The 27,046-nt window shown below is 46.9% G+C and overlaps 1 protein-coding gene across 2 annotated transcripts; it reads right to left on the bottom strand.

Annotated features, from left to right (window-relative positions):
- Positions 1–12,305: 12,305 nt before the first annotated feature.
- On the bottom strand, positions 12,306–16,185 carry LOC127333032 (probable protein phosphatase 2C 64). Of its 2 annotated transcripts, XM_051359351.2 has the most exons (5): positions 15,689–16,180; positions 15,269–15,541; positions 15,028–15,148; positions 14,735–14,958; positions 12,306–13,072 (listed from the first exon to the last, which is right to left on the bottom strand). In XM_051359351.2, the coding sequence occupies exons 1-5, from the start codon at positions 15,905–15,907 to the stop codon at positions 12,617–12,619; spliced, it is 1,293 nt and encodes a 430-aa protein (XP_051215311.1). In that variant the 5' UTR covers positions 15,908–16,180; the 3' UTR covers positions 12,306–12,616. The 2 variants fall into 2 exon arrangements, with proteins under 2 accessions (XP_051215311.1, XP_051215310.1); XM_051359350.2 differs by having other exon boundaries at positions 14,735–15,148; positions 15,689–16,185.
- Between the last annotated feature and the right edge of the window lie 10,861 nt (positions 16,186–27,046).

The following is a 27,046-nucleotide window of genomic DNA, read 5'->3' as shown; positions in this document are numbered from 1 at the left end:
TACACGTAAGTTTTAGAGGCTCCCTTTTCATTAGTCTTAGGCTTGCTATTCTCATCAAACAAATTTTCAGGGACAAGCCAAGCATAATTATCATCTAGAGCTTCATGCATTCCTAGGAGCTTGCAAGGTATTGGTGCTTTAATCTCCCCACCATCATTAACATTATTAGTATACTTTATTCTATCCATGTCCATCTTTTCAAGTGTTCTTTTAAAATCGGTGAACATACCAAGCCTCTTATGCTTAATAAAAACTTTTCTAGCTTCTTTAGCTATATCTTTAAATTCTCTATCAAGGACTTTTAAGACAAAATCCCTCTTTTCTCCCCTCTCCATATCAGAAAGTGTAAGAAACATGTGTTGTATCATGGGGTTGAGACTAATAAATCTAGTTTCCAACAGGTGTACTAAACAGGCAGAGGCACTTTCATAAGTAGGAGCAGCTTTTAATAATGGTATATCTTCAAAATCTTCATCCATGCTAACATGGGTGAAAAATGCTTCTATATTATCTCTTCCAATTATAGACCCATCTCCTACATATATATCTTTTAAGGTAAAATTAGGAGGAAACATGATGAAATAAGTAAAGTAAATGCAAGTAACTAATTTTTTTGTGTTTTTAATATGGCAAATGCAAACAAGATAGCAAATAAAGTAAAACTAGCAACTAATTTTTTTGTGTTTTGTTTTAGTGCAGCAAACAAAGAAGTAAATAAAAGTAAAGCAAGACAAAAACAAAGTAAAGAGATTGGAGGTGGAGACTCCCCTTGCAGCGTGTCTTGATCTCCCCGGCAACGGCGCCAGAAAACAGTCTTGATACGCGTACAACACGCGTCCGTTGGGAACCCCAAGAGGGAGGTGTGATGCGTACAGCGGCAAGTTTTCCCTCAGTAAGAAACCGAGGTTTATCGAACCAGTAGGAGCCAAGAAGCACGTTGAAGGTTGATGGCGGCGGAGTGTAGTGCGGCGCAACACCAGGGATTCCGGCGCCAACGTGGAACCTGCACAACACAACCAAAATACTTTGCCCCAACTTAACAGTGTAGTTGTCAATCTCACCGGCTTGCTGTAACAAAGGATTAGATGTATAGTGTGGATGATGATGTTTGCAGAGAACAGTAGAACGAGTATTGCAGTAGATTGTATTCGATGTAAAAGAATGGACCGGGGTCCACAGTTCACTAGTGGTTTCTCTCCCATAAGAATAAGCATGTTGGGTGAACAAATTACAGTTGGGCAATTGACAAATAAAGAGGGCATGACCATGCACATACATGTTATGATGAGTATTGTGAGATTTAATTGGGCATTACGACAAAGTACATAGACCGCTATCCAGCATGCATCTATGCCTAAAAAGTCCACCTTCAGGTTATCATCCGAACCCCCTCCAGTATTAAGTTGCAAACAACAGACAATTGCATTAAGTATGGTGCGTAATGTAATCAATAAATATATCCTTAGACATAGCATTGATGTTTTATCCCTAGTGGCAACAGCACATCCACAACCTTAGAGGTTTCTGTCACTCCCCCAGATTTAATGGAGACATGAACCCACTATCGAGCATAAATACTCCCTCTTGGAGTTACAAGCAAAAACTTGGCCAGAGCCTCTACTAGCAACGGAGAGCATGCAAGATCATAAACAACACATAGATAGATTGATAATCAACATAGCATAGTATTCTATATTCATCGGATCCCAACAAACACAACATGTAGCATTACAGATAGATGATCTTGATCATGTTAGGCAGCTCACAAGATCCAACAATGATAGCACAATTAGGAGAAGACGACCATCTAGCTACTGCTATGGACCCATAGTCCAGGGGTGAACTACTCACTCATCACTCCGGAGGCGACCATGGCGGTGAAGAGTCCTCCGGGAGATGATTCCCCTCTCTGGCAGGGTGCCGGAGGCGATCTCCTGAATCCCCCGAGATGGGATTGGCGGCGGCGGTGTCTCTGGAAGGTTTTCCGTATCGTGGCTCTCGGTACTGGAGTTATTCTCGACGAAGGCTTATGTAGGCGGAAGGGTAGGTCAGGGGGCGCCACGAGGGGCCCACACCACAGGCCGGCGCGGCCAGGGCCTGGGCCGCGCCGCCCTGGTGTGTGGCTGCCTCGTCGCCCCACTTCGTTTCCTCTCCAGACTTCTGGAAGCTTCGTGGAAAAATAAGATCCTGGGCGTTGATTTCGTCCAATTCCGAGAATATTTCCTTACTAGGATTTCTGAAACCAAAAACAGCAGAAAACAGCAACTGGCTCTTCGACATCTCGTTAATAGGTTAGTGCCGGAAAATGCATAAATATGACATAAAGTATGTATAAAACATGTGTGTATCATCATAAAAGTAGCATGGAACATAAGAAATTATCGATACGTTGGAGACGTATCATACGCTTATTTGGGTGTATGTCCATTATATCATTCATTCAATGACATAACCTTGTTATTAATAACATCCAATGTTCATGATCACGAAACCATGATCATCTATTAATCAACAAGCTAGTTATTCAAGAGGCTTACTAGGGACTCCTTGTTGTTTACATAACACACATGTATCAATGTTTCGGTTAATATAATTATAGCATGGTATGCAAACATTTATCATAAACACAAAGATATATTACAGGGATATTTTTTCTCGTGCCCCTGGTTCGTTAGTTGTACTCAGTTTTCCCCAGCCTTTTAACTTTTCCTCAGTTTTCCCCTCCCTCTAGTTTGAAACCCCTCGCAGACGCTCGGACGGGAGGGTTGTCGTCTGGTCAGAGGCCTTCCGTTACCGGTGACGGCTAGGGAGCCGCGGTGGTTTTGACTTGACCGTTGCTTTCGAAATGTGTTGACTGTTGACTAGAAGAGCTGACCCAAAGCTTCCCCCCCCTGCCCGAGACTGGAGGAGCTCACACACCGCCCGTCCACCGCCACACTGTCCTGCCCACCTACCTTATGGCGTCGTCCGCCGCCGAGCCGGCCCCGCCCCTACCACCACCCCCGGGAGGCGGAGAGGGCTCCGCCTCCACCAGATCTGGATCTACCCCTGTCCTCTTTGTATTTCCGTCTGGTGTGCCGCCTAATCCCGTCGGCCGTGGAGAAGATTGGGAATCGGAGGGATCTAACGCATGGATTCCATCTGTGTAAGCATCGTGTGCCTATGTGAATTAACAGTAGGCAGTTTTTAAGCGCCAATCGTTGTTGCTCAACTAACTGTGTTGCTTTTCGAATAGGATGGATCCAGCGCTGGCTTTTCGGCTGGTGGTTAGGCTGGATTCTAGCTATACGCGTGATTATAAACGCTGTAAGAATGGGTTTAACTTCCCTGTGGTGGTTGCAACCACCATCTCGTTGAGGGATTTCAAAGCTAACATCTATGATAAGTACACCTGGAGCTCTTTCAATGCAGTTCATTTCGAATATTTCAACAGCCCGGAGCGAAGATTTGTTCCACTAATTTCCGAAGACGATCTGGGAATTCTTTTTGCTTTGAATGCTTCTTGCCGGTTCGGTAAAATTCGCATCCATGTGGACAGGGGCCAGGCATCATCTGGTGCTAGGGCATCATCAGGTGGTCGGCCATCATGTCTCTCTACTGCTGTTGCCTCTGCTAATAGTGTGTGCCGCGGCGCTCCTTGTAGGTCCACAGCAGCACCATCTGTCCCCAGTGCTAGTGGTAGCCTGATCATTCGTACGGTCGATGTGGAGGACGATGCAGACATTGAGGATCAGTCTCCTCAAGATGATGAGGATGAGTTGATGTTTCCTGAAATGGTAGATCGATGCAGTAAGCAGGCAATGGAGGATCAATACATGGAAGATATTGCTTTTGGTGCCAGATTTGATGACACTGATGATGAAGAGAAGAATGAGAACAATGATAGGCTCGTTTTAGCCGATTACGAAGGTGATGACTTGCCAACAATTGAGTGGAACAGGGAGGATCCTCAGCTTGCAGAAGGCACCGTGTTTCAAACGATGATGGACTGCCGTAATGCAATTACTACATATTGCATTCTCTCTAAGAATAATTATGAGGTTATTAAAAGTGAGCCAGGTAGGTTCACAGTTAAATGCCCATACAAGAGGTGTAGGTGGAGGCTGCATGCATCCACAATGCGTGAAGCGACTTGGTTCGGTACTACGCCAACCAGTTGTGTATTTTAGATCACGGTGTAAAATTTGTTATCTATTACTGACATCCCTTATCATTATGTTTCAGATAAAGAAGAATGAGCACGTCCATTCTTGTCCACCTCTAGGGGGAGAGCCAGAGCTGAAAACAAAGCTAGCGAAGACTAGGTGGTTGGTAGATATAATCCTAGATTGGCTGAGTGAAACTCCTTCACTTGGTCCAACAACACTCCAGAAAAAGATGGTTGAGAAGTTTAAAATGAAAGTACCTTACATGAGGATGTTCTATGCAAAGGAAATGGCTCTTGACAAGATCAATGGTCCATGGAATGAAAGCTTTCAGTTGCTTTACACTTTCAAAGCTGAAGTGGAGATGGCTAGTCCAGGCAGTGTTGTAGCGATAGACAAGCATACAGTTCCCTACAAATTGAAAAGCGGGAAGGTAATGCACAAGGAATGTTTTAGAAGGGCTTTTGTTTGTTTCAAAGCTTGCTGGAAAGGCTTTTTGGACGGTTGCAGGCCTTATTTGGCCGTGGATGCAACAGCTCTTCATGGCAGGTTTAAAGGACAGCTAGTTCTTGCTCTTTGCGATTGATGGACATAATTGGATGTTCCCTGTTGCTTATGGAGTCTTGGAGGTTGAGTCAGAGGAAAGTTGGACTTGGTTTCTGCAGAATTTGCGCGACCTTATAGGTCATCCACCAGGACTTGTTATCCACACAGACGCTTGCAAAGGTTTGGAGAGTGCGGTAGAAGTAGTATTCCCTGGAGTGGAGCATAGGGAATGTATGCGACATTTGGTACAAAATTTTACAAAGAAATTCAAGGGTAAAGTTTTTACTGACAACCTATGGCCAGCTTCATACACATGCAGCTCTAGGAAGCATCTGTTTCATTTGGATGTGTTGTATAAACAAAAACCTGGGGTGAAGGAGTACTTGGATGAACATCATGGTAGGGTGTGGTCAAGAAGCCAATTCAATGAAATTTGCAAGGTAGACTATGTAACAAGTAACCTTGCGGAGAGTTTCAATTCAAAGGTCAAGTCATTGAAAGGGCTTATGTTGTGGCAAATATTTGATAAGATTAGGCAGATGATCATGATAAAGATCGATCTGCGTCAAAGAATTGCATCCACAAAATATGCTGGCCATCTCATGCTCCCATCTTTGATTAAGTCTTTGCATGACAGGGCAAAACAATTGAGGATGCAATGCGTCAGAAAAGGAATGGAGGCTGAGGTAACCTACACTGACAGTAAAAACAGGTATTGGAGGTATCCAGTGAGTTTGGTTGATAGGACATGCCATTGTAGGGGATGGCAGATCCGTGGGATACCCTGCATACACGCATTGTTTTTCATGAGTGTTATATGGGGTGAAGATGGTGAAGTTGATCAGTATGTGTCAGAGTATTTCTCTGTTGCCAAATTTAGGGCTGCATATGCTATGAATGTTCCTACCTTGTTGGGAAAAGACCAATGGATGAAAGTCGATCCAGGCTTCAAACTGTACTCTCCAGTATTGACTAGACCGGCAGGTAGGCCGAGGAAGAATAGGATCAGAGCTAGTGCAGAGGGTGGTGCACCGATTCGAAAACGTAAGTGCAAACGTTGTGGAATCCCTGGACACATTGCTAGGCTTTGTAAAAATCCAGTTGACCCAGCTTTTGGAATGGAAGATCAGGTGGGAGCAGCAAATGCAGAGGAGAATGAAGTTGCAATTCAACTTGAGATTGAAGCAGCAGTTCAACATGAGGAGATTGAAGCAGCAAATGAAGAGGAGATTGAAGCAGCAATTGAACATGAGGAGATTGAACCGATGGATCGTGAGAAGAGGGAACAGATGGATGTAGAGCTGCTTGAACCGATGGATCGTGAGCAGAGGGAACAGATGGATGTAGAATGGCTTCAACCGATGAGTCCATAGGGGAAGGAACAGTATAATCAGGAGTGCACCGAAAGTGGTATGGCCCAGATTATTGCTAACTTCGAAGAGCAGATGGCAGAAGAAAAAGCCCAAGCTTCGCAGAAGAAGAAGAACAAGAAAGAGGGCCAAAGGAAGGTAGACACCGGTAATATCCCTGGTAGGGTTACCCGGAGTAAGGTGGTGGCCCCAGCGAGTCACACCAGGAGCAAGAGAAAGATTTTATTCTGAACAACTAATTTGAATTTGTATGAACATTTTGTATTGGGGTTCCCTTTGTATTGTGGATGCCTTTGTGTTGAACAATTTGAATTTGTATGAACAATTTGTATTGGGGTTCCCTTTGTATTGGGGATCCCTTTGTGTTGAACAATTTGTATTGGGGTTCCCTTTGTATTGGGGATGCCTTTGTGTTGAACAATTTTAATTTGTATGAAAATTTTGAATTAGTATGAACAATTTGAATTTGTATGAACAATTTGTATTGGGGTTCCCTTTGTATTAGGGATCCCTTTGTGTTCAACAATTTGAATTTGTATGAACAATTTGTATGCCACATTTAAGCCACATTTAAGCCACATTTATCATTTTCTCTAGGGTTTAGGGTTTTAGGGTTTTAGGGTTTAGGGTTTAATTCAAAATAATTCAAAACATGGTGGAACCTTCCCATGGAGTCTTGTTATGTTACCTACAACCTAGAGAAATAATAATGGAAAAGGAAATATAGAGATATGAAGTTTTTATGCCAAAATCTTCAAAACCACTTCCTAGTCCATGAGCTACTAGCTATGAAGATGCAGGGCTTTCTGCTCAATACACCTCCCAAATACCCACTATGCTTACAAACTTTGTCCAAATGAGTCCAAATTCGTCACACTTGTGTATCTTTGAATTGCAAACAATATCTAGTCGGCCAAAATGTAATATATTGTTCAAATAACACAATTTTACAATTTTTATGCCAAAAGCTTCAATTTCCCTTAGTCCCTTTATTATTTGGGTGCCCCTGTTTTACTTAGTGTTACTCAGTTTTCCCCCTCCGGGACCACTTGTTTTACTCAGTCCTACTCAGTTTTGCCCTTCCGATAAACATTTTCTCACTTTCCCCCCTCTTAGTTCTACTTAGTTTTCCTAACTTGTACTCACTGGCTGATCTCTGATTGGTCGAGATGTATGTCACACGGATCTTGGTTGGTTGAAAGCTCAACGAACGCTTGCACCGTTCGATCATTTATGATCGGATGGCCTGTATATCTCTCTCTACCATGATGGACGCATACGGAGACAAGAGCAGAGCACATACCTACCAACCCTGGCAGTCGCATATTCTAGTCGCATCTTCCTCTCTCCTCTTTCCTCTCTTACTTCGGTGGTCGCGGCGGTGCGGATCTAATCGTGCGTGCGGTGGCGTGCGGTGGCGCGGATCTAAGAGTGTCGGTGAGGATCTAACCGTCAGAAATAGTTGAAATGTCTCTCTCTGTCTCACTTTCGTTTCTCTTCTCAGATCTGTTGAATGATGAAGAACCCCAAGACGGTGGCCGTGCCGACATTGGTCATCGATGCCACGAACATTGAAGCCATCGCCTACAACATCGCTTCGACGACGCAGATCCAACATTCAATGTCGGAGTCTGTTGATGTCTCACTTCCGTTTCCCTCCTCAGATCCGTTGCTGATGAAGGACAACAAGACGGCGGCCGTGCCAACAGTGGTCATCGATGCCACGTACATTGAAGCCATCGCCTACAACATCGCTTCGACGGCGCAGATCCAGCATTCAATGTCGGAGGCTGTTGATGTCTCACTTCCGTTGCCCTCCTCAGATCCGTTGCTGATGAAGGACAACAAGACGGCGGCCGTGCCGACAGTGGTCATCGATGCCACGAACATTGAAGCCATCGCCTACAACATCGCTTCGACGACGCAGACCCAGCCTTCAATGTCGGAGCCTGTTGATGTCTCACTTCCGGTGCCGAGAGTGCGAATCGATGCCAAGACAATTGAAGCCATCGTCTACAACCACGCTGCAAAGCCGCCGATCCAGCCCTCCGCAGATCCGTCGCTGATGAAGTACACCAAGACAGCGGCGGTTCCGACAGTGGTCATCGATGCCACGAACATTGAAGCCATCGCCGATAACATCGCTTCAACGGCGGATGGCGCAGATGACCACCCCTCAGCCGCCCGTCGTCCCGGCCTTTCTTGCCCATCGCTGCGTGGCCGTATTCGATGCCGCAAATTGGGATAAATTATGATAAATTTGTATTTTTCAATTTCCAATTGGGATAAAATTGTTCGAACTACTACCTCAGTCTCAAAAAAGCTTCTCCACGTTCTTGATGTGTCCATGTACATCCGTATGTATGATTTGAATTCTATCCCAACTTGATTGGGAAGATATTGATATGTATTTGATCCGGAGGCTGGTACATGCTTTCACTTTTGGGATCCCTTCACTTTTATAAAATGTTCATGCATGCTAAAATTATCGTGCGCATTACTTAGCACAGCTAGGAAATTGTACGCCAAAATACAGTGCTTAGAGCCACAACAAAATACAGTGGTTAGAGCCATTTACTGAATAACAATTCTATACTAAATCGTCTACCAGAACCACATAACTGCTAGGACAGGGATGACACCTAATAAAACTGCCCATATGAATCTACTTTTCTCCTTTCCCATCACTTTAAGTTCATGTTCTAGATTTTCTACCACTTGATCAAATACGGCAAGATCTGTCTCAACTCTCAACTTCTCCTTGCGAATAAGCTGTGAATTCTTATTTTCTTCCTCCACAACACGCTTCAGCTCGAATATCATCAGGTTTTTACGGGCCAATTCATCACCTAAATTGGCCACCTTCTCCTCCAAATCCATCCTCTGGCTACACCACTGGGTTGATTCATCTTGGTATGCAATGTACCATGGATCATCGGCTTGCCTGGCTAACTGTAACAATAATGGAAAAAAGAACAACTGAAATCACTCCAACAGGCCATGGCGGCACTTCAAATTCAACGGTTATACAGAGAGCTGAAGCTAGATACCTGCACTTCCGACGAGGTAGGAGAAGTAGAACGTGGCCACGACATGATCGAATCCCCACCCTTGCCAGTGTACCCGCTACGACCAGACATTGAGGACTATTTCGTACCTGCAAACTCCAATAAATTACGGGAACCGAATCGATTAGGGGGCGGGGGAGGCAGAAGCGGAGGTCTTACCAAGCTATACTACCAATTGGTGCGCGGAAAAAATCCCGGTCATCGTGGGCGGCGGATCTGCTTGCGGCGGACTTTCCGGCGGTGGGTACAATGCGTGCGGACGAAACAAGTGCTGGAACCGTGGTTGACGTGCAGCGCCGCAGTCCGTCCGACGCCACCGGGGGACAGAGCCGGCGGCGCGACGAGGCGCCGGCGATGGCTGCTCCGTCCGACGGTGCGGAACGAGCTGCCAGCGGTTCTCCGGTCTAGCTTAAGAATAATTAATTAGCGAACTTGTTGCTTCTCTCCATGATATTCTCTAAATACATATATCACAGCGGCAATATGTGTCTTTTCCTGAAAAATAGACGACCCCACTGGTCATTGGCTGCGGAGGCCCCACAGAGGGGCAATATATGATTTTCTCTAAATAAATAGACGACCCCACTGGTTATTGGCTGCGGCAACCCCACAGAGCGGCAATATGTCTTTTCCTGAAAAATATACGACCTCACTGGTCATTGGCTGCGGCGGCCCCACAGAGCGGCAATTTATGATTTTCTCTAAATAAATAGACGACCCCACTGGTCATTGGCTGCGGCAGCCCCACAGAGCGGCAATATATGCCTTTTCCTGAAAAATATACGACCCCACTGGTCATTGGCTGCGGAGGCTCCACAGAGCGGCAATATATGATTTTCTCTAAATAAATAGACAACCCCACTGGTCATTGCCTGCGGCAACCCCACAGAGCGGAAATATATGTCTTTTCCTGAAAAATATACGACCCCACTGGTCATTGGCTGCGGCAGCCCTATAGAGCGGCCCAATTTGTCATTGGCGGCACCGCGTATAAAATCATGAAATAAAACGGCCCACACGTTAGCGATAGATGGATGGCTGCTCCGACGTGTCTCCTGACCCTACCCGTCAGCACGAGACGGTCAGGGAGGAGCTGCCCCTGTGTGGCCCCACCCGGTCAGACTAACGGTCAAGGCCTCTGACCTGACGGCTACCAGCCGTTCCAGCACTTGTGCGTGTTTCAAACTAGAGGAGGAGAAAACTGAGGAAAAACTAAGGGACTGGGGAAAACTGAGTACAACTAACGAACCAGGGGCACGAAAATAGAAATCCCTATTATTATTGCCTCTTGGGCATATCTCCAACAGATGGAGGGTACCGATGATCTGCGCGTCAAGGAGATAACGCCTGAGAACATGGAGACTCGACTGCTTGGTCCTTCAACGCTAGCTTGCGGCGGCCTCTCTGCTACTTCTGCCTCTATTGAAGCTGAGGAAGGCTGGGAGCATGTGGGTCGGGGGCGCCACTCCGGCCAGGGCGCTTCCCCCGAGTCGTCGAGGGAAGGTCTAGAGTGTAGCCTCGCCTTCAAGCGTTGGGCTCGTGGAAGGTGCTTCCGCTGCCTCGAGCGTGGCCACCAGGTCAGCGCATGTCGTGACTATTTTAGATGCATTTGTTGCCGCCGCCCTAAGCATCGACAAGATTATTGCGCTCTCTCTCTCTGGCCGCTCGCGCTCGCTCTCCGATCACCTGTGCTCCTTGACAGAGGAGCTACTCCCCGTATGTCCAGCCATGTCAACCTGCGCCGACCCATAGTTGGGCTGAAGTTGTGGGCCACTCGTCGCCAATTTTGGTGGAGCCTCCTAGCTCCCTCTCAGGGTGTTGCAAAGATTCCAATGCATGCGCCAGTTTTGACTCTGCTTCGCAGACGCAACTGTACAGAGCTCCTTCAGCTTGTCGCCGACCGCATCGAAGAGGTGGCTCGTCCCCTTCCTAGGGAGGTGGCAAAGTTCAAGCTTTTGTTGGTATGTGTTACCTAATCTGGTGAGCGTGCAGACTTTTTTGTTTCTTGTGAGTCCTCTATGGTTGATGATGATTAGGCAATCACTATGATGGAGTCCAAGGCTAGTGATGAAGCCGTTGTTGACAAGGCCCCTAGGGAGTAGAGGTTGGTTGGGGGACGTTTCTTTGGTTGTTTCTCCCCTCGTGCGACCCTTCACTGCAACCTGTTGTGCCAATTGCCTCTGAGTGCGAGGACATCGATGGTTCCATGCCGGTGATCCAGACCATGCCCGATCTGCATGAGTTGTGTGAGGACCCATATCGTCTTTTATCGATGGTTCATCTGCATGCAGACTCGCTTGTGACATTGGCGGTTGCTTCCGCACCACCGCCGGCGGAGCCAAGCCATTGTGGCGACAAGTTCATTGAGGCTGGTGCTTTGGTGCCTAACTCTGATGTGCTTTTTGCTAGATAGCTTTGTGGCCTTCTCGGTCAGGTTGGAGGCAACTAGTCCCGGCTCTAGCAAGGAGATTGCTTGCCTCCTAGCGGAGAAGAATTTGATGTGCAAAATCCAGAAGGTAAAAGAGTATCTTAGGAGTATAATAATAAAAATAACAGCACTGGAAAGGGGTCCGTGTAATTGATGGATGATTCCCGTCTCTTTGTGTGGAAGTTTGTTATTTTAGGTGTTGCTTGCTTTGAGAGTAGTCCACTTGTGTTGTTGGTGTGTTGTGTTGTAGATTTTCGTCTGATTTTCTCCTAAAAACTGAGCGTTTTTTTTAATTAATAGATGAGGCAAAGATTTTGCCTCCGTTTAAAAAAATTGATTAAGGATCATTTAGGGTAAATAATTCATTTGTAAGAGGTACTATACCATTTTATTTTCATAAAACGTCTACTTATCAGTCAGTAATCATACTCATTCACATCGGGGTGACACTGATTCCTCGTAGAAATGATTGTACAAAAAAAAGACACGTCAAATAAAAGCGAAACGGGAAAGGCACAAAACGGCTAGCAAATCGGCAACCCGACACAGCGCATTGCCTGCTGTCAACAAAAGCTACACCGGGAAAAAGTCTAAACATCACACCCCTCTAGAAAGCAAATGCCAGTGGGAAATGTCCAGATCATCCGACAATAGTATCATCCCAGATCCCTGGCCTGGCGTGCCTCGCGGCCACTGTGCTTAGGATCATCGGTTGCTCGTTTGAACCCAGCAAAACTGCACAAAAGTGTTCAGACAAATGCGTTGCTTTGATTTAATCTTCCAGGAGCGCCACCAATCTTCATAAATGATTGAGCAACACCTGAAGATGTGGACTTTTCTCACTCAAGATGTACAGTTTTTGCTGGGTTCAAAGGCGCAACCCAAATTCTAAACGCAGCTCCGGGAGGCTTGCTAAGAAGTACAGCGCCACATCAAATCAGAAGCTTGTTTCATTTCTACAATTTTCTCTGAAACAACTGACTACTAAGCTAAACCCAGAACAACAAACAACCAGGAAAATAAGGGGGGTAAGAGTGCTAGAATTGTGCTGGCAGCTCCTCAGCCGATTGCTTTCTCCTCAGAGAACCTGGGAAGCTGGACGAGCGAGTTCACCCGTGTAACTCCGTCGAGGCCTGACCAATTATGATCGTCAGCTGCACCAGAAATCTTAGCGTCTACACCGGACAAAGCTTTCTCTTGAGCACTCCCCGGAACTGTCCTTACTGTGAAATTACGAGTCAAGGTGGGCTCCTGTTGTTCCTGTGCTTCGTTAGGATCTGCGACCGAACCATCCTCAATGCTGATGTTATCCATAGAGGCGGTTGAATCACGCTCATGGTCCATCTTGCCATCCAAATATAAGCAAACGACTGCACAGTCATCAGTCCTGGATGTTGGATACTTTGTTTTCCATTCACGATTAGCTGCCTCGACAAGAGCCCTTGCCGCCTTTGAACGGCTCGGGGAGGAGGACACTATGTCAACAGCCTCTTGGTTGCTCAGGACATCCCAGACCTGCATGATTTCCATTAGTACAAACTATCCAGACATATATATAAAGCCAAACAAGTGTATGTTCATCTTGTATTTCTTCCTAAAGTACAACTATAAGGAAACAAAGGAGATATGTCCCCACAAGAATAGATGATAGGACAAATGGAAAACTCTAAAAGGCTCTGACCAAGTAACTATCTGTTCTTGTGCTGATTCAATGTTTCGAACCAATAAAGCATTATTTATAATTTGCAACGGCTGTCAACAGAACTAGGTAGATAACGACTGATGATCATTTGTTTGATAAAGATATTTTTTAGTGAACATTCCAGTGGTAGGAGTGGCAACTCTTCCACACAAACTACAATCATTTGTTCAATGGGTATAAAAGTTAATCAAAAGACAACGCCTTACTTTTTGTGGCGTACGTTATTTATATTCGACACCAACATCCTTTAGTGCATACAAAGGGAACTTTTAATATGATGAGTTGCTTATCATGTAGTTTCTCAAAGTGCACCTCGTCTACTGGATAGCACGCACAACAGTGCTATAATTAAATAGAAAATGAAACATAACTTTGTATGGACACGGAATGCAGCAAGAAAAGAGAGAGGAAGAGATCACCAGTGTAAAATCTGCCCAGCAGAATCCAGCACGATAAACTCGTTCAACCACAGTAGGTCCATCATGCACTTTAAACTTCGCACTCTAAACTTCAACGGGTCGCCACGCATTATAGCAGTGACCTCTATGAGTACTAAATGCCTAGACCGTTAAAGATAATGCAAGTTCCTGAATATGTTGAAGTCCCCAAACACTACAAAAAACTAATACACAGAACCTCCCAATTTTTAAAAAAGTGGTGTCAGATTATCCATCCTTAAGTAATTGACAAATCTTCAATTCAATCATCAACTATAAAAATGGCAGAATTTACAAGCAAAATAATCAGACAGAGTCATTGACCATAAGAATTTTTGTGCTGGTATGAATTAGTCCGATGTAAACCAACATTTTTTTTCAGATGCATGGACCCTTAAGAAGGAAAGAAGACATTGATCCAAAGAATTAACATTCTATCTCATGCAGATGCAATGAGCAGTCACTATGCTACTAATTCAATTTTCTAAATGCTGGTGATATCATCACAAGGGTTAAATCAATCAGCCATGTCAAGTTGAAATTGGATAAGATTTAACAGTTGAAGCACAGCAGACAACAACAGGTGGGTGACCATGCAGCAAGGAAGTGTGATCAGCTGGCTAATCATTATTTATGCAGCAAGTCACAAAGACACAGACGGCGGAAATCAATACCATTTCCCCTGTCATCATGACAGTATAGCAACCAATCCCGAAAGGTGTAGAATTTTGAAGTCAAAAGACTGGATCATCCATACAATACTTGTATGCTTATTATAAGGCTCTTGGAGCAGCTTCTATGAAATGCCCGAGCCGCCCTGGATGTTCTAGGCCCGCCATGTGAGGCTAACTACATTACCTATGCGAAAGTGTGACAGATTGACACTGCAACTAATTTAGTTCCGACAGCAAGAAAGGGGCGAGATTTTGCTGGGACGGAGATATCTGGGCCATTGCACGGGCAAATACTAGGAATAACCAACAGCCAATCTTTAGGGGCAAAGAAATCGGAGAAGAGTGAGTTGAAGTGTTGAATTACCCCATCGGACGCAAGGATGACGAACTGGTCCTTGTCCGTGAGAGACCAGTGGAAGAAGTCCGGCACGGAGATGACGCCGTAATCCTTGAGGCAGAAGTCCCCGAATGCCCGAGCCATGGCTAGGCCCGGCGCGTCGTCGAACGGCAGCCAGACCCTGGGCACCTCCGGCTCGTCCTGCAGCGCGAACACTCTGCCCCTGCACTTCTTGATCCGCTCCGCCTCGCCTGAGATAACACAGTTAGCACCAAATGACACGCACAAGGAAATTAAATTAACTGTGGGTAGTGGCGTACTGGGCACATCGGGCTTGAGGTCAACGGTGAGCTGCACGGCCACCATACCGCCGGCGACGGCGTCTCTGGAGCCGAGGACGGCGCGCGAATCCCCAATGTTGGCCATGTAAAGATCCGAGCCCTGCGTGCAGAGAAGTGGCCGTGAGTCGACAGGGATCGAGGCAGAAGAAAAGTGATTTGACATTTGTGCTCGGACGGGACGGGACGGGACGGGGCAGAGAGAAAGAGGAATGCCACGTACGAGCTTGAGGACGGTGACGGCGGTGCTGCCGCTGCAGAAGCTGTCGAGGGAGGGGTGGGAGCGGAGGTCCTTGTCCATGGCCTTGTAGGCGCGCACGAAGGCCTTCCTCCAGGCCGCGGCGGGCATGTCGAGCCCGTTCTTGGAGGAGGCGCGCGCGGCGGACATGAGCCTGAGCGGCAGCGAGTCCCTTGCCCTGCGCGCCACCAGGTGGCCGTGCGGCCCGTGCCCGTCGAACACCCCGCACAGCACGCCGTCGTCCTCCCCGCCGAACCCCTGCCGCAAAGAAAAGCGCCATTGACCACGCCGGCCGAATCAATCGCCGAGGGACCAGTCAATCGGCAACCGCATCGAAACGGAAAGCAGAGGAAGGAGAGAGAGAGAGACGGGGAGTGGTTTTCGGGTAATCGGTTAGTAGCTTACATCCCAGATGAGCATGGCGTCCTGGTTGATCCCCTTGCGGCCCTGCTGCGTGAAGACGGAGGCGGTGCGGCTGCGGCCGTCGTTGGAGAAGATCCGGCCGGGGACCATCCCCAGCTGGTCCTCCCGCGGCGCCTTCCACCTCCTCCGACGTTTCTTGCCGTCGTCGTCCCCGCCGGCCGCCGTCACCGTGGTCTCCCCGCTGGCCGCGCAGTTCCCCATCGCCCACCAATGCCAGGCAGCAAGATGCAAGAAGAGACGGCAAGCAAGGACGAAAGATTGCCGGCGCCGGGTACAAGAGGGATTCTTCTCTCTCAGGGGGTTGCAGATGCGGCACTCAACATGGACAAGGACGCGAAAAGTCAAGGCGGTCCTAATCCCATGGACGAGCTGAGCTAGGCGAGAGGAGAGAAGAGAAGGTCGGGACGGGGCGGAGGTGGCTTATTTATTCCGCGGCGGCAGTGACAGACACAGACGCACACTCACACGCACGCACGCACGCAGAGGCGGACAGAAACAGGCAGCTCCGGCCAGGACGTCAGGGAGGAGGAGACGAGACCCCTCCCTGGGTTGATGGCGTGGGCGTGGCGCTGCTCCCAACACGCTGCCCCTGCCACGACGACCTTGTGTACGTAGCTGCTCTGTTGTTTTCCTCCTCCTCCTACGTACTACCTTTCCTGATTAACTAAGCCATCATCAGTAGGTAATATAGTTTGGAGTTCAACTTGTTTACTGACGAGTCGCGAACTGCGAGGAATAAACAAGCGGCCGGCAGGGGGCGACCGGTGTGCCGCGGCAGCGACGGTCAGAACGGGCAGGCGTTGAACGGATCACAGATTCACAGGTACTCATACGGTGGCAGGTCGCATCACCTCGAAATGGCAAATTCGGATAAAACTAACTTAATTTTAAAATTAATTTAAAAAATGAACCTTCGGCAAAACTATGTTACGAAAATGATGCTTAATGAACCGTCAGGAAGCTGATGCTTTAAGAAAACAGCTTAATCAGCTAAAGAAGAAACTGAAGGATGAAGAGAAGGAGAAAGTTGAAGCCCAACCTCGACAGAAGGAAAAAGAGGATCTGCTGTAGAAATCCATCATGGCCTTGCTTGGTAACATTATTGTTTTGCCTTCTAATTCTCCATGTTCAGTTTTATTGGCTTCTAACCTCTGCCTTTACTTTTTGCAGAAGCCGCCGATATTTTTTCTGGCTTCACGGGCAAGCTCCTGGCTGACTCTTTAGCTGATGCCATTTCTTTGGCAATTGAATCTAGCGACCGCGTCCGTATGCTTCTTCAGAAGAACAAGGCGGTCCTGTCGAGACTGCACGCCATGATCCTTCCCAAGGCAGACCAGCAAAAGACATTGGACACTTTCTCCGTCAACACCGAAGGCAACATCAAGGTATTCAAAAGTACCTCACGTACCTACGGTGCTTTTCTTGCTTTCCAGCTTTTAATGGGGCACGGTTTCAAGGCTAAGATGGAACTACTGACGAAAGAGCTGCCGAAGGGTCCAGACGGTCTGGCTATCGACCTTAGCCCCTTCAAGGCATCATCACGTAAATGCGCAATGCGGCTCCTTGAATTAGTATCGGCAAACAGGCCAACTGTTGGAGGAGCTGTCCCAGGCTCATCGACATAGATCCAAGCTCCCTGAATTCTCTGTTGTATTGTAATTTTGTCTATTTGGTTCGAACAATGCCTTTTTTAAGGCCTTTTCTCTTGTAATGGATTCCAGGCTAGCGATGTTGCCAGTTCTTATTTTTTAATTACAATTTCCTTGTTTCCGATGGTGTGCTCCCGATGGGAGTAGAATCTTCTCAGTAGTAGATATATTCCTTGACACTCGACGATGTAATTTTTGCAGGTGGCCCCTGTTCCTTCCTTTATCGAAGGTTCTTCGCCTAGTGACTCTGAAATGATCGGTTGCAACGTATGATGACCCGAATTTCTCAGATGGAAAGACATATGCGTAATCTCCATGCCGTGGCAGCTATTATAAAGAAAAGGGGGAAATGGCTGTCGATGCAGAGCGATATGCTTTAGACGAGCTGCAGAAGGCTACCGACAGTTAAACTGTAAGTGCTTGGTACTCTCTTTTAAAAAAGAAAATTATCCCTTCACTTCTATTCTTTTTGCAATCTTGCTCTCCACTAGTTATTGCCCTGAATCTTTCTGAAGAAAACAAGCGAGTGCATGATCGCGTAACTGCTTTAACCAACCTTTCACGATATGAAGAGGTTTTCTGGACGGACAAGCGAAAAGCTGTCATTGTTGCCAAGTTTTAAGATCGGGTACGTCAAGTACACCAATTTTTTGACAAATGCTATACTGGTTTGAGGATGATATGGAAGACGATGTTTTCGCTGAATCAAATTCCTCCAACTTTGCTAACTTTGATGTCAAAATTTAGCAAAGACAAGAAGGTCCGCAAGTTGGTTCGTTGTCAGCTCCTTGCAGGAGTCGAGTCGGTACTTTCTTTAGTATTGTCGCGACATCCTTCACTAGATTTAGAGGCTATTGCAGGAGCTGATGGTGACGTTAGCCAATATATACCTCTTGTGAAAGTTCCTGCCTCCATAATTGCTGCCAGGTTTGAAATCAGCTCCGAGGCATACGACTCCGCATGAGTGATGTAACAATTCACCTTTGCATCCGAATGTTTGTATGTAAGTTATTTGAAACTATTCTCGAAGAATTTTTGTAAAGAAAACTGTTCTGTTTGGAAGTGATTTGCCACTTTTGACAAAAATACTCACTCCTTACACATTGTCTTCAAAGAACAGTGGTGATTTTGTCGATTAATCTGAAAATCTCGATGCACTAGTCTTTTTGATATCGATGTTGTGATATTTTTTATGAGAGGTTTCGGCAGCAAATTTTTGAGTGATCAACTCATGTTACGGGTCTAATGAGCCTGTAGGAATCGCAACTTTGTCATAACCGATGATGTATGTTTTTAGCGATAGCCTCCGAGTAAATCGAGGAAACTATACTCTGTATTCGACTCTGTTGCTCTTGAGTACTTCCTTTGTTTGATGTACCGGCATGTGCCTTCCATAATTTATTTACCCTTGCCACTAGCAGCACTCGCATGTTCCATGAGACTTAGGTGGTAATTTTGGGTATAATTAGCCAAGGCGATCCCCGATCTTTTTTATCCGGTTTGCTTGCTGCGCTTTATATCTTGGAATCAACGCTCGCGGTATTGTGGGAGAAAGAAAAATTGTCCGGGTGTCCCGAAGCAATTAAATGACCGTATGGATGAAACTTGAACCTTTATTAATAAATTTACAACAATAATATAAGCTAGTACTACTATGGCTTAAGTAAGCCTTATTGAAAGATAGAAATCCTATGAAGGTAAAGATGTATGCCACCGCTTGTCTTCTTAAGTAAGAGGAGGGTCCTTCTTCTCTTGATCCACGCCAGCCGAGGTGCTGGTATCTTCAGAAGTGTCGATGATTTCTGGGGCAGTTCCGATGATCCCTGTAGAAGTAGTGGAAATGATCGCCAAAGGATTGGCACTTTCGGCTGAGGCTTTGTCGTCTTATGCCGAGGATTTCGTTACTGGAACTGCTATTGTTGAATCATCTGGTTGCTTCTTCGTCTTCTTGCTACTATCATCCTTCTTAAGCTTGGAGTCTTGAGGAGCCAACTATTCAGAAGGAAAGTCGATAGCTTTAGCTTCCTGCTTTACTCCAAACTTAGCGGCGATCTTCTGAAACTCTCGATCACAGTTGTCTGATCGAGAGAAGCTACCATGAACCGTAATATTGGTCCCAATATTGCCTGGCATCTTGAGCTTTAAGTACGCATAGTGTGGTACAGCCATGAACTTAGCGTAAGCTGGTCTTCCGAGGATAGCGTGGTACTGTGATTCCCAATTCACTACCTCAAACTCGAGAGTTTCTTTCTTGAAATTGTCAGGTTTCCCGAAAACTACATTCAGTGAAATTATGCCAAGAGGGTAAGCTGGCGAAGTCGGAATAATGCCATGAAAACATGTATCAGATTCTTTCAACATGTCGACTGTGATGCTCATGTTTTTGACTGTGCTTGCGAATATCAGATTCAACCTGCTTCCACCATCCATAAACACTTTGATCATATTGAATCCTCTAATCTATGCCTCAATCACCAAAGCTGCGTGCCCTGGCCTCGGGATAGACATCTAGTGATCGGCCCTGCTAAACAAGATATTTTGTGCAGACCAATCGATGTATTCTAGAACATTGGCCACAGTGCTTTCTCCGAGATTTATCTCTTGTGTAAGCTTTTTCATTTCTCTCCTAGAGATACCAGTTTTATGAATCATACTCATCTGCCCTCGAGGCAGGGGAAAAGCTTACTAGAGGCTCGAGGTTGAACTTGTTGAACTTGATGCTGAGGTGGCGGTGGCGGGTTCGGGAGCTGAGGCTGCCCCTTTCGTGACTCGTAAAACTTCTGAATATCGAGAAACTGTCGGTAGTCCGTGAGGAGATGACTTGATTTTTTGGTGTTATCTTTGGGTCATAATATGAGTGTATGTAGGTAATTGTGGGACCCGAGGTGGCCGTTCTCTGTAGTTGCCACGATTTCCTCCGGAACCACTGCGGTTTCCGTCGCGACGATCATCGCAATTGTCCCCGCGCTGATTATCATATCGATCATCGCGTCGATCAGAGTACCCCGCAGCTACAATATTGCTGTCTTCATACCCTCGATCCGTTCTCTTATTTCGACGGTCCCGTCGGTGACCTTGATCATACTTATGGTTGTCGTCTTTGTCGGCACTTCGTGGTCGCGACTTCCTTACATGGTCTTCACCATCGGCCCAGCTGTTGGTGATCTCCATGAGTTTTGTAATGGTCTTCGTCCGCCCAAGCTCTTCGATATAGGATTCTTGTCGGATGCTGTCGATGAAAGCGTCAATAGCTCTGTCGACCGAAACGTCTTCGGCAGTGTTCAGGAGCTTAGTGAAGCGCCCAATGTATGTGCGAACTGATTCTGTTGGTTTCTGGCGACACTGTCGCAATTCTTCGACTCCAACGGGTCTCATGTATGTGGCCTAAAAATTCTTGAGAAAAGCATCGACTAGGTCATCCCAGGACTTGATGGATCCCTTCGGTAGCCCCTTAACTATGCTCGTGCCGAATCTTTCAGGTAGAGTTGCAGGCACTGCATTGCTGCTATTTGGTTCCCCTTGTGTAAGATCATAGTTTGTAAGTAATCGTCTATCCAAGACCTTGGCTCCTGCTGGCCATCGTACTTAGCAGCATCTATGGGCATAGGCTTGAATTTTTTCGGTGGCATTGACTCCTGAATCTTGTGACTCAAACAATCGGCACCTCGTAATTCGCCATCATGTTCTTGGGTTTCTTCGGATTCCTCGCTATCATAGCCTTCTCTTGTGGTGCGTTGATGTCGAGCTTTGTCGATCTTTCTTTGAGTGATATCATCACGTGCGTCCCTCGAACGATGCTTAGACCCACTGTTATGATGTGCACTCTTTTCCTTCCTAGGAGCGAGTTTGTCTCCAAGTATCGCGAGGCTTTCTAGAGCGCCTCGGTGAGCTTGTGCCATCGGATCATTGGGTGTCGGTGGATGGTTGATCAAATAAGCTGCAAGGTTCGCGGTTTCCCCTTCGGTAGTCTTTGGCATGATCATGCCCACAGTATCCATGGTCATGAAAGAATTTGATAGATTCGAAATAATTTTCCTTGCATCGTCTTCCGGAAGATGAGGGATCCGTGGCCGAAACCTGCCTTGGTTGCTTCGAGATGCACTGCCATGCGAGGGCAGCCCCCTTCGTCGTTCACTCGATTGATCGGCTGCGTTCCAGCGTCGGTCAAGGTCAGATTGCTCTTTAGCCAAGTGATCTCAATTTTTGTCTAGAATAGTGTGATACGCGTTGAGAGTTCCTGGTGAAACTCCAGTGGGAATTGGAGTACGATTGGTTATAGCGTTCCGAGCGATCTACCACTCTTCTTCAGTGATGGTATAATCAATGTTGTTGTTTCTGGCGCTAGTTTCCATGTTGCGACGCCTACCATGGTTGGCGCGTGGAGTGTGCTGATACGCGTACAACACGCGACCGTTGGGAACCCCAAGAGGAAGGTGTGATGCGTACAGCGGCAAGTTTTCCCTCAGTATGAAACCAAGGTTTATCGAACCAGTAGGAGCCAAGAAGCACGTTGAAGGTTGATGGCGGCGAGATGTAGTGCGGCGCAACACCAGGGATTCTGGCGCCAACGTGGAACCTGCACAACACAACCAAAGTACTTTGCCCCAACGAAACAGTGAGGTTGTCAATCTCACCGGCTTGCTGTAACAAAGGATTAGATGTATAGTGTGGATGATGATTGTTTGCAGAGAACAGTAGAACAAGTATTGCAGTAGATTGTATCGATGCAAAAGAATGGACCGGGGTCCACAGTTCACTAGTGGTGTCTCTCCTATAAGATAAATAGCATGTTGGGTGAACAAATTACAGTTGGGCAATTGACAAATAAAGAGGGCATGACAATGCACATACATGATATGATGAGTATTATGAGATTTAATTGGGCATTACGACAAAGTACATAGACCGCTATCCAGCATGCATCTATGCCTAAAAAGTCCACCTTCAGGTTATCATCCGAACCCCTTCCAGTATTAAGTTGCAAACAACAGACAATTGCATTAAGTATGGTGCGTAATGTAATCAATAACTACATCCTCGGACATAGCATCAATGTTTTATCCCTAGTGGCAACAACACATCCACAACCTTAGAACTTTCTGTCACTGTCCCAGATTTAATGGAGGCATGAACCCACTATCGAGCATAAATACTCCCTCTTGGAATTAAGAGTAAAAACTTGGCCAGAGCCTCTACTAGTAACGGAGAGCATGCAAGATCATAAACAACACATAGGTAATAGATTGATAATCAACATAACATAGTATTCTCTATCCATCGGATCCCAACAAACACAACATATAGCATTACAGATAGATGATCTTGATCATGTTAGGCAGCTCACAAGACCCGACAATGAAGCACATAAGGAGAAGACGACCATCTAGCTACTGCTATGGACCCATAGTCCAGGGGTGAACTACTCACTCATCACCCCGGAGGCGACCATGGCGGTGAAGAGTCCTCCGGGAGATGATTCCCCTCTCCGGCAGGGTGCCGGAGGCGATCTCCTGAATCCCCCGAGATGGGATTGGCGGCGGCGGCGTCTCTGGAAGGTTTTCCGTATCGTGGCTCTCGGTACTGGGGGTTTCGCGACAAACACTATATGTAGGCGGAAGGGCAGGTCAGGGGGCCACACGGGGGCCCCACACGCTAGGGCCGCGCGGGCCCCCTGGGCCGCGCCGCCCTAGTGTGGCGATGCCCCGTGGCCCCACTTCGTCTTCCCTTCGGTCTTCTGAAAGCTTCGTGTGAAAATAGGCCCCTGGGCGTTGATTTCGTCCAATTCCGAGAATATTTCCTTACTAGGATTTCTGAAACCAAAAACAGCAGAAAACAGCAACTGGCTCTTCGGCATCTCGTTAATAGGTTAGTGCCGGAAAATGCATAAATATGACATAAAGTATGCATAAAACATGTAGATATCATCAATAATGTGGCATGGGGAACATAAGAAATTATCGATACGTCGGAGACGTATCATGTGCGCGCCTTACGAGGTTTCTTCCCCAGTAATAGGATTGATGATGGTGTAAACCTGATGGTGAGCCGCCCCCCAGGCGGCTGTTCGGATGATGCTGCTGATACTTTCCTCATCCGAGGAATACATGCTCTGCAGACGAAGGGTGTATCCTCCGAACCTAACCCGTGCCTGGTGTCGCAGTTGAGACAGTAGTATGATGTTAGATCCGATGATACGGAATCGTTGGATCCGACAGACATATACGACGCAGAGCCGGATGTTGACGTTGATGAAGATGCTGGGAACGATGCCATTATTGCAGTCGATAGGTCAGCAACAATTGGATATGAAGTAGATGATGCCTCTCACGACGAAGTCGTAGTCCTTGATGTATCTGGGGCGAAGGAGCCAGGTAACCGAAGGATGCCTTCCGTGTTGACGCAGAAGTGAACGCTCCAGAACACCATCTCCAACCCGTCACGTAAACCTGAGAAAGTCGAACGCGATGAGTCGGAGTGTGGAGTAAACTCGAAGGACCTGAAACGAATCGAGTTCCCCGAGTTAGGTGATGAAGGGGTTGATGATGATGTCGGTGATGCCGATCTTGAAGTAGCCGGCAAGATCAGAACTGCCGATGAAGTGCCTTGTAACAACATAATTCCCACAGAAGGCGCCAATTGTCGGGGACGCTCCCCGGCAATGCCCACCATGAGGGGCTCAGGGTTGACGGAATCCTGCAGGCTAGCACGATACATCGGTGATCGAACAAACGAGGAGAGAGATTTACCCAGGTTCGGGACCCTCGATGAGGTAAAACCCCTTACTTCCTGCTTGTATGATCTTGATCATCGAAATAATATCGGGTTACAATGGGGTAGCTGATAGGCTATGGTGGCGATCTTGTCGAGAGGCTAAGGTTCTAAGCTCTAGATCTGATCTTGTGGTGATTCTATGCGTGTAAGTTGTGTTTTGGCATACCCTCTCCTGGCCTTTATATAGCAGGCCAGGTCCCGAGAGTTCTGTCCGGATTCGGCTAAGTTACAAAGAGACCTATGCTGCTATGCCAATTTTCCTTGTATGGTGCCTTCTTTCCTTGTCCATCAAGAAGTCTTCTTCGAATAAGCATCCTCCTCCGGAACCGACGTGCTGGCCCACCTCGATATTGAGTAATCTTCGTGGGCCCCTAGTTGGGCCGGGGGAGGTATTCTAATGTTGGTTACCCGAAGGGTAATGCCCACATCAAAGAATAAGCTCCTAGCTTCTTGATGTGCAACCTCGTGAATGGCCAAGACCACTTCATGCAAGCACCTTCCCTTGATAAAACGTTGTTTGGTTACGGTCAATGGTCCTATGAGCTAAACGGGCTAGACGAATCGCAAAAGCCTTAGCAACGAACTTAAAAACAAAACTAATGAGCGCAATACGCCTAAATTGTTTGATCGAGTCAGCCTCCTTCACTTTAGTAATCCGCGCGATAATCCCAAAATTGAGGCGCGCAATGTCGACCATCCCCTAGGGCGAAGTCATTGAGCAAAGACAGGATAGGGTTCTTTAGGATTCCCTAGAATCGCTTGAAGAACATGACTGGAAGCCCATCTCCACAGTGGTTTCCTTCGGGGGCAGAGGTGCGGGGTCGTACGGGCCGGATTGGATGCAAACCCTAGGTTGGTGTCCTCCTTGCCCTCTTCGCGGTCTTGGCTGCCTCCGGTGGAGGGCCGCCTGTTGGGATGCAGCCTGCAGTGCGTTACTCGGGTGTGGGCTTGGTGTCTCCAGACTTCGTGATATGTTCCTGGTGTCTCCTGTGTTGCCTCGGCTGGTCTGGGATGGTCGGAGGCATTGGGGCCCTACCTGAATAAAGGTGTAGGTCCTAGGGTGACATGGGTATGCCATACCGGGTCCTAAGCATTGCTATCCCTAGTACGAAGCCTAGGAAGGAATAGAGGAAAGCCCGCGAGGGAACCTAGAAGAATCTGAAGATGTTAAGTTAGGAAAGTAAGGCCCATATCGGGTGAATCGACCTATATTGTAAATCGACCTCGAGGTGGACTCTGATACCTAGCCTGCTATATAAGGGTTGGGAGGAGCCACTGTGAGGGAACATATTGAATCATACGAGACACCCATGTAACACTAGTTCTGCATATTGCTATCTCGGCGATTCGCCCCAAATAATAATACAAGATGGCTGCCTAGTTTGGCTGACTGGTTTTGTTGATTCTCCAGTGTCCTCTTCGTGAAACCCAAGTCCATCATCGTGGGCATTGACGAAGTTAACCCTTTGTCATTGATTCCGTTTGTGGGAATTTTGGACGATGGAAACACGAACTCGACAACCTCTTCTTCAAGCATAAACTCAACTAGATTGGGGGATCAGGTGCGCTTCAAATCGATAATTTTTTGTCCGCACCCACCCACCCTTCTCCGACTTCTTGAAACTTTAGCCAAGGGAGGGATCCGACCATCGGGAGCTACATCAAAACGCAAGAAAATTTTCGTCGGTCAAAACCGATCTTTTTGGAGTCGATGGTGGAAGCATCGGCATCAAGATGTTCATCAGCATCATCCATTGGATCCACGGCGGTAAACGCTTGGACGAGATGGCGAGGAGCAAAGTTCGATTTGCAGCAATCTTGGGAAATCTCATCGAGTTACTCGACGGGGTATCCTTCAGATCGGCATCTACAACCAACAGCAACGCCTCAGCTCAGGCGTCTCAGCACCCGACGATCGAAAGCATCGAAAACGCGGGCAAGGACACTGGAAAAGCAGGCCAAAAAATATACAACAGAAGCTAATCACTCGACAAGTCAACCTAGCAATCCAAGCATGACCATCCACACCGGAGTACCTTGCCTGGTCCGATCAATACATCGGGTTCGGCAGGGAGGACCACCCTTACAAAATACCTCGACCAAGTCACTCGCTGTTGGTACTCGATGCTCAAATCGGCGTGTATGACTATAGTAGAGTATTTCTCGATGCAGGGAGCGACCTTAATCTGATATACACAAAGACACTGTGAGCAATGAACATCCCTCTCACCAGTCTGAAGCCCTCGGATATTCCATGGCATAATTCCGGGAAAACCATAGATTCATTTGGGAAAGAATTGGCTTAACGTAATCTTCGGGGCCAGGGAAAACTTTAGAAGAGAAAAGCTCGAGTTTGAAGTCGTGGACTTTCCATCACAGTATCACGGGATACTAGTCAGTCCTGCGTATTTCCGGTTCATGGCGTCTCTCACCATGCATATCTGCTCTTGAAAATGCCAGGAGCCAACGGAGTTATCACGATCAAATGAAATTTTGCTCATTCCGACGCATGCAACATGGAATTCCATAAAATATCACAAACCTTCAGGATGAGCAAAAAATTCTTACAAATTCAGAGCACAGTCAAAGGTATCCCCAGACGTACGTCGGGATTTACCCAATCAAACGTTCGATATAGACAAAGACACGAAGAAAGTACAAATCCACCCTTCTGACTCAACAAAGATGACGTCTGTGGCAAAAAGCCTCGATGCCACAGAAGAAAAAGAACTCGTCGAGTTCCTCCATGAGTGCTAGGAAACGTTCGGTTGGCATCCTGCAGACATGCCATGTGTCCCCAAGGAGCTTGCTGAGAAAGCACTAAACATATATCCTGGAGCAAGGCCAGTTGCGTAGTCACTTCGGTGTTTCTCAAAGCCAAAACGCAAGTCAATATTGAAAGAACTTCATCGACTGTTGG

Source organism: Lolium perenne, chromosome 2 (assembly GCF_019359855.2).
Source record: "Lolium perenne isolate Kyuss_39 chromosome 2, Kyuss_2.0, whole genome shotgun sequence".
NCBI lineage: Eukaryota > Viridiplantae > Streptophyta > Magnoliopsida > Poales > Poaceae > Lolium > Lolium perenne.
This window is presented reverse-complemented; position numbering and strand designations above follow the sequence as displayed.

What these genes read in the sequence shown, in the direction of transcription:
- LOC127333032 (XM_051359350.2), bottom strand. Translation starts at nt 15,907, where the DNA reads ATGGGGAACTGCGCGGCCAGCGGGGAGACCACGGTGACGGCGGCCGGC. An exon ending in CCGTCACCGTCCTCAAGCTC is followed by an intron (nt 15,149 to 15,268) that starts GTACGTGGCATT and finishes CTCTGCACGCAG; the next exon opens with GGCTCGGATCTTTACATGGC. An exon ending in TCATCCTTGCGTCCGATGGG is followed by an intron (nt 13,073 to 14,734) that starts GTAATTCAACAC and finishes GAAATCATGCAG; the next exon opens with GTCTGGGATGTCCTGAGCAA.